Source organism: Entamoeba histolytica, genomic scaffold (assembly GCF_000208925.1).
Source record: "Entamoeba histolytica HM-1:IMSS scf_1104750518947 genomic scaffold, whole genome shotgun sequence".
Classification (NCBI taxonomy): domain Eukaryota; phylum Evosea; order Mastigamoebida; family Endamoebidae; genus Entamoeba; species Entamoeba histolytica.
This window is the reverse complement of record NW_001915157.1, coordinates 1-8,227: the sequence shown is the minus strand read 5'-3', so window position 1 is coordinate 8,227 and position 8,227 is coordinate 1. Positions and strand designations below refer to the sequence as shown.

The following is an 8,227-nucleotide window of genomic DNA, read 5'->3' as shown; positions in this document are numbered from 1 at the left end:
TAATCAAATATTTAATTTTATTGTAGGTTATGTTATAATTATAAATAGATAATATTTATTACAATGAAAGTATGAAATTGATATATCTTGTTGTTTGACCATTGTTTTATTTAAACAAACTTACAACATTTGCATTTATTAAAATTACAAGAAACAATAGTCTTATTAATTTTTATTCAATAAATCTTTGAAATGACTATGAACTATCAAAGTTTATAGTTTAGAAACTGTGAAGCTAATCTTGTTATAAGTTTATATTACTTACTTTATTTCTATGTCTATATGATTTATATTGTTTAAACTAACAAAGAACCCATTTCTTATTATATTAAATACCGAAACAAGAAAATAAACAAATAATTGAAAAACATAACAAAAATATGAATTACAACATAAAATAAAATTTGTTGAATAAAAAACACTAATAATAATTATTCAAAAATAAAATTAGGTGTTGTTGTTTCATTTTCAAATTTCATCACTTGATGAAGAAGACTGTCTACTTTCTTATCGACAAAGAATAAAAGTGTGGAAAGTAATGAAACAAATAAAAAACAAACAGAACTAAATGCCATAATTGTCCAAACGTCTATTTGTAATAACCCAGCTGCAAGTAATAAAGATATAATTTGTCCAAAAGTAATAAAAACATTAATTAAACCAAGATGAGTTGCATAAGAATGTGATGAAACTAATTTTTTCATATATGAAAAAGGTAAAGAATTCATTTCAACAAACTGAAAAGCAGTAATTTGATGAGCAATAAAACAAGAAGAAATAATTAAAATATCAGTAACAGAAGGATTAAAAGCGACATTCTTACTAATAATAGAAGGTGCAATAGAAAGAATTGCATAAGAAAAAACAGCAAAAATATTAGAAATAAAATATAAACGAACTTTTCCATAACATTTTTCAAATAATGGTAATACAAAAGGAGAAATAACTTGAATAAACCAAAATGAAGCAGTACTAAACATTCCTATTGAAATTGCAGTAGAGAATTTAGGATTTGTTTGATTATTTATATGAAAAATATCTTTTGCATAATAAATTGTCATATTAAATGAAGCAGGATAATAGGCAATCCATGATAACATTAAAAGAATATAAATTATTATTAATTCAATTGTTATTTCTTTAATTCCATGATAAGTATTAATAAAAGGTGCAAGAATAAACCGTTTAAAAGAAAAGTCTTCATCAGGTGGAATAAATTTTTCTTCATCAGCAACAATTAATGTTGGAATAAAACTTATTAATAATACAATAAATGATATACTAAAGATTATTGAATAATAATAACCACATCTTGTAAGTAATATTATTCCTCCAATTACATTACAAACAAATCCTGAAATTGCACCTAAAGCTGCACTATAAAAATAAGCAATTTGTTGATTTTTATAATTAAAGAAATCAGGTATTAATGCATGAGAAGGTTCACTCATAAAATTAGCTCCAAGATACATAAAAGATAATCCAATAAATGCAAGTATATTTGATGACCAATCAATTCCATTTGTAGAAGAAGGTGAATAACCAATATGGCAATATTTACAAGTAAATTCACTAGTAATTAAGAATATTATTGAAATACATTCAAATAACACCCCAATACCAATAAATATTCTACGTCTTCCATATTTGAAAGTACATCTATCACTCCATCCACATACACATAATGTTATAATCATTCCAACAATTGATCCACAAATTCCAATTGTAATTTGAGCAATCCCATAAACTCCATTTTCTTCTTCTTTGTTATTAATTACTCCAAAATATGGAATTGCTACACTGGTAATTGTAGAATCTAAAATTCATTAATTTCTTCTCATTAAAGTTATTTAAATGTTTATAACAAACAACAAAATTGAACACCAGCTTGAACACTATTTAATCCTATAAATCTTAATGAATTTTTCAAATAAGAAGATGTAGAATATTTTTTCTTCATTTAAAACAAATTTTCTTAAATTATTTTTTAGTTTATTTCAAGTTTTTATAAACTTCGAAAATTGAACTAAATATTAAATTAAAACTTACGAGATGAATGAATTTATGTTTAATTTAATTCATCTCTCTCTTGACAATGGAAAAAAAAGAATATCTAATCAAATGGCTCAACGTAAAGCAGAAAAAATGGCAATAAATCCATTTTGTATATTACATTTAGTTCATAGTGGAATATTATCTTCTTTAAATTCAATGAATATTTTTATGATTTGTGATATATCAAAAGGAAGAAAAAAAGAAATTCAGGAATTTTATCAAATGTACGAATTATTTCATTACTTTTTATCTTCAATTCCATATTGTTCATCACTTAAAATATTTTTAATTTCCAAAACGATTAAAATAATACATTCTCTTAATTTTAGTAAATTTGAAAAACCTGACATTCTTCCATTTTTTAAAGAAGATGATGATAATAGTTCATCTATAATACCACTTATTGACGTTTTAAATATATTAAAAAAAGAAAAAATGAATTATGGTAATAGAATTGTTTTCATTGACTCTCTTTTTCTCCCAAATGAATTACAAATTTCAAAAGAGCTTGAAATAGTAAAGAAAAGATCTATAACAATTTGTTTTCTTCAAAGTGATAACAATATTCTCAATCCGTATATTAAAACAAAAGTACCTATAGAATTATTTAAATATTATATTAATGAACATTGTTTTATTCCTTTTCAATTTGAACAAAAAATAAAAGGATATTCAATTGAATTAGAATTTGTTCATTGGAATGCACTATTATTTCCAGTAAAAAAAGATAATAATGAAATGGTTATTGAATATCAAAAAGGAAAAATAGTTATTGACACATCAACTACTAAAATAGAAGTAAATAAAATTGCTGAAGGAAATGAAAATGAAATTATTGATTGTTTTGAAGGACAAAAAATTATTAAAATATTTGTAGATGAATTTAATACTCGTTGTGAATGTTGTGGATTAAAAAATAAACAAATTCAGTTTGAAAAAATGTATTGTTTTACTCCAAATATAAATAATCCTTTTTCAAGATATATATTATTAACTCAGGGTTTAAATTCTAAATCTATTATTTCACATGATATTATTCAAGCATTTATACATTTTGTATTCATTCAAAGTGAGGAAACTATATTCATTGATGAAATTTATGGAACTAACCATGAAAATATATTTATTATCTCTTCGGTTGTTATTCATTGTAATTCTACATCAAAATTTTATTATTGGAAAAGAAGACATTCGACAAACTCACAACCTCATAAATGTAATATATATTGTAAAGTCTTTGGAATATTTAAACAGAAAAAAATTCCTATTGCTGAACTAGAAAACTAAATTGTATTAATTCCCTTTTTTTATTCTATTTTCTAATATATATCTACTGGTTTTTTTTTCTTTGTGTTTATTTCATTTATTTTAACTTATTTCAATATAAAAGTTTTAAGTCTAATCTTTGTTACAAAATCTTTCTCTTTTAATACTTGTTATGACATTTGTTTTTCTTCTTCAAAACGAATAAAAATATTAAAATGAAATTAATTCAATATACCAAATTCTTATAGTTTGTATTTTATTTAAACAAAATAACAAAAATAATATTAATTAATGATTCATTAAATTCTCTTATTGGTTCAAGGAATTTACCTTCTTGTTAGGAATGGTTTGAACATAAAGATACTAAGATATTCAAAAAATATACTTTTAAAAAGCATTGATTTTTTATAATAACACACAAAAACAAATAAAATAATACTTTATCCATCTTAAAAATTAATTCATTTAGTGAACAAAGCAATATACAATTGTTTAAATATTAACTAAAAGTACTTTTAATATTTTAACTTCTTCTAAAAAAAATAAAAAGAGCATTTTTATATCAAAACAGAGAATATCAGTTATTTTAAATCGACTAGTTAAAGAAAAAAGAAAGTTTTATTAACCAAAACAGTTTCTATAAACACATTTCTTTCATATTTTTATAACGTTGAATAATATTTTCTTCATTTTATTTTTTATACCAATAACTATCTTTATTTTTCTCTTTAATATCAAACAAACGCAACAAATACATAAAATAAATAATAAACACAAAACCATCAAAATAACTATTTTAACATAATAAGAGTTAAATGATTCGTTATTTTAGTGTTAATAATATTATAATTCATAACATAACATCAGAATGTACACGTACATTTACAAAAGACGATGAAGATGACTTTAATTCATTTGTTATTACCGTATATGTATCTTTATTATCTTTACCTAATGATAATTATTTGATCTCATTATCAACTAATAATTATGTTATCATCAATAACTATAACTCATCAAAGATTCATACAGTTTATACATATCCTAATCAATGGTTAAAATATGAATCTACAAATCAAACAACTCTCAACATTTATAGAAAGAAAGAACCATATCAAAGAATTGAATTTACTTTAACAATTGGAAAATCAAATGAAGGTACAGTAACATTAATTAAAGAAGTAGAAGATAGTGACAAGTCAATTTCAACAGTAATAATTTCTTCATCAAAGCCATTATCAATTTTAGACAAAATAAAGTTTTCAGAAACAACATCATCAATGAAAAGTCAAATAATGTTTATTGGTATGTGAGGAATTACATTTAGTAATGGTAAGAATGATTATCACTGTGATAGTATGATTTACAAAGAAAATGTAATTGAATGTATTCAATGTAAAAGTGGATATTATCTTAATTCAAACAATAAATGTCAAAAAAATTCACACTGTACTAAAATAAATAATCAAAGTCATTGTGTTGAATGTGAATATGGATATTATCTTAATTCAACATATGAATGTCAAATATCGCAAAAAAATTGTACAATTGGAACTGAAACATATTGTTATCAATGTAAAGAAAGATATGTTAATGAAAATGGAGAATGTCAAGACATGAATAATTGTAAAAAGTCAGAAAGGAATTATTGTTTAAAATGTTCAAATGGATATAAAATAGAAAATAATACATGTGTTAAAGATGAAGAAGAATGTTATTATGAAGGAAATGAATGTGCTTCATGTTCAAATGAATATACATTAAATAATGGAATATGTGAAAGTAAAGAAAATAAAAATGGAAAGAATGAAGAAATATATTGTGAAAATGGAAAATACATCAAGGATAATCAATGTATAGAATGTACAAAATCAGCAATATGTAATTCAGATGATATTGAATTAAAATGTAAAAATGAACAACGATTAGATAATAATACATGTATAAATGAAACACGTGAAGAAGGAAAGATAAAAGATCAAAATGGAAAATGTAATTACAATATTTCAAATTGTTCAAATGAATCATATGTTAATGGAAAATGTGTTGAATGTTTAACAACATATTCACTTAATTCAAAAGGAGAATGTATTAATATAACAATAGAAAAATGTGAAGAACAAAATACATATGGATGTAAACGATGTTCAGATGGATATTATTTAACAACAAATATGAAATGTTCAAAATGTGATGATAATTGTAAAACATGTTTTGGTTCAGCTATATATTGTATGAGTTGTTCTAGTGATAAATATTTAAGTAGTAATAGAACATGTCAATCAAATAAAGAATTAAATGGAACATGTTTACAATTATTAGCAGATGGAAGTGGATGTGGAATATGTAATAAAGGATATTATAGAAATGGAAAAGGATGTGAAATATGTGAAAGAATGTGTGAAACATGCAATCAAAAAGATAAATGTATAACATGTGCAGATGAATATTTCATGAGTTGGATAGGAGAATGTAAATCAATAGACGAAGTTAAAGGATGTAAAGGAGAAATAGATAAAGAATATGGATGTAGAGAATGTTCAGAAGGATATTATTTAATAAATAAAGAATGTTCGAAATGTAAAGAGAATTGTACAAGATGTTCAATAAAGAATGAATGTAATAGTTGTGAAGATGAATATGTATTAAAAAATAAAGAGTGTATTTACTATTTAGATATTAATAAATGTAAAGAAGTCAAGAATAATAAATGTTGGAAATGTTCATTTTGGTATGGAACGAATGAAGAAGGAAATGAATGTAATAAAGAAGTAGTATGGTGGATGATAATGATAATCATCATTATTATAATTATTATCATTATTATAACAATTGTAATGATAATAATAATTACTAATTACATAATGAAGAGAAAAGAAAAGAAAGAACGAGAGAAAACAACAACAATATTCAAAATAACACAATCAAATATTAGATTCATATCACTTGGAGATGGGATATTATCAAATAAGAATGAGATTGAACTTCAAGAAGGAGAAGAAATTAAAGTGAATGAAGAAATACGAGAATTGATTTGTATTGGAAATTCAAAGAAAGAGAAGATGAAGATACAAATAAGTAGTAAAGAAGAAAATGAGAAATATTCAATTAGAACAAACCCAAATGTCATTACAATTGAAGGAGGATATGCATGTGAATTTGAATTATTCATTACAATCAAATGTACAACTAAAATCAAAGATAAAATAATGATAATTAGTAAAACACTTAATAAAGCACAAGAAGAAACAATCAAAATTATTTCTATTGAAGGAGGAACAGAAATATCAACACGACTTGATCCAGATGAAATAAAAGAAGAAAAGAAAATAGGAGAAGGAACATTTGGAATTGTTTATGTTGGAGAATTTAGAGGAAATAAAGTAGCAATTAAGAAAATGAAACAAATTGAAGAAAATGAAGATAAAAAGAAAGAATTTGAGAAAGAAGTAGCAATGTTAGATAAATTTCGAGATGAATATATTATTCAATTTTATGGAGCAGTATTTATTCCTAATAAAATATGTATGGTAACGGAATATGCAGAATATGGATCAATACAAAATATAATGAATAAAAGAAACATCACAGAAATATCAAAGAAAATACGAATCAAATTTCTGATAGATGGAGCAAAAGGAATTTCATATCTTCATTCAAATGGAATGTTACATCGAGATATTAAACCAGATAATTTTCTTGTTGTATCACTTGATGATAACATTGAAGTTAATTGTAAATTAACGGATTTTGGAAGTGCAAGAAACATCAATATGATGATGACAAATATGACATTCACAAAAGGAATAGGAACACCAAAATACATGGCACCAGAAATATTAAATCGTCAACATTACAAAATGCAATCAGATATATATTCATTTTCAATAACAATGTTACAAATCATTACATGGCAAGATCCATTTCCTAAAACATTATATCCACATCCATGGCTAATAGCAGACACAATCACAACAGGCAATCGACCAGTCATAATACAAGAAGTAGAAGAAGATATAAAAGAAATTATTGAAAAGTCATTGCAACAAGAATCAAAAGAAAGAATAACAATAGATGAAATTGTAAGAATGTTAGAAACAGTTTACAGTAATAAGTGAATAATTTAATTGATTGAAAATTTTATTGTTATTATATTTATATGCTATGAAGCTAATTTAAATATCTTCAATGCTCTTTTCTCATATTTTTGAATTAGAACATCAAATTATAATCTCTAAAAATGAAAGTTAAGTATGTTAATATTTATTCTAAAATAATATTTTATTATCAAATGCTACTTGTAGGCAGGTTAAAATAATACAAAGTTTCAAAAAGAATTTATTTTTGAATTAGTTTATGAAGAACATAACAAAAAATAACTATTTAATTACAAATTAAACTTTCAACCACTCAGTATTTCTTTTGTAAAATATATCACAAACAAAACAAATCAGTCAATAAATAGTTTTATTTAAGAATAAAAAGGACTTCTTAAAAGAAGAATAACAATCAGAATAAAAATACATTTAAACCAATGACTTTGTAGAACAAGGAAATAGAGTTGCAATAAGAAATTCAAAATGTAGTATCCTTCTTATTAGAATTAAGAATTCTTTCCAAACAACACTTCTGAATATTTTTAATACTTTTAATTAATTCACATTAATCAAACATATGAGGTTTTATTGGTGTACTAACTGATCTAGCATTATCCCATTCATTGTCTCTTCTTCTTTCATATCTTCTATCTCTTCCTCCAAACCTTCCAGCTCCTCTTCTATTATACCCACCTTTTCTACCTCTTTTTGAGCCAAATGGTTTTCTATACTCTTGTGCTTTTTCTTCTAACCAGTCTGGTATTGTTTGTTTTGCTTCTTCTAATAATGAGACTAATGGTGGTATTAAA

At 23.5% G+C, this 8,227-nt stretch overlaps 3 protein-coding genes across 3 annotated transcripts; 2 read left to right on the top strand and 1 right to left on the bottom strand.

Moving 5' to 3' along the window:
- Window positions 1-431: 431 nt before the first annotated feature.
- On the bottom strand, window positions 432-1,960 carry EHI_175940 (sucrose transporter, putative; the record flags this gene model as incomplete). Its single annotated transcript, XM_643750.2, has 2 exons — window positions 432-1,816; window positions 1,870-1,960. The coding sequence occupies 2 exons, from the start codon at window positions 1,958-1,960 to the stop codon at window positions 432-434; spliced, it is 1,476 nt and encodes a 491-aa protein (XP_648842.2).
- Window positions 1,961-2,121: 161 nt separating this feature from the next.
- Window positions 2,122-3,342, top strand: EHI_175930 (uncharacterized protein; the record flags this gene model as incomplete). The annotated part of the gene is made up of 1 exon (XM_643751.1): window positions 2,122-3,342. One exon carries the CDS (start codon window positions 2,122-2,124, stop codon window positions 3,340-3,342), a length of 1,221 nt encoding a protein of 406 aa, XP_648843.1.
- Window positions 3,343-4,136: 794 nt separating this feature from the next.
- EHI_175920 (protein kinase, putative) lies at window positions 4,137-7,439 on the top strand (the record flags this gene model as incomplete). The annotated part of the gene is made up of 2 exons (XM_643752.1): window positions 4,137-4,630; window positions 4,679-7,439. 2 exons carry the CDS (start codon window positions 4,137-4,139, stop codon window positions 7,437-7,439), a joined length of 3,255 nt encoding a protein of 1,084 aa, XP_648844.1.
- Window positions 7,440-8,227: the final 788 nt, after the last annotated feature.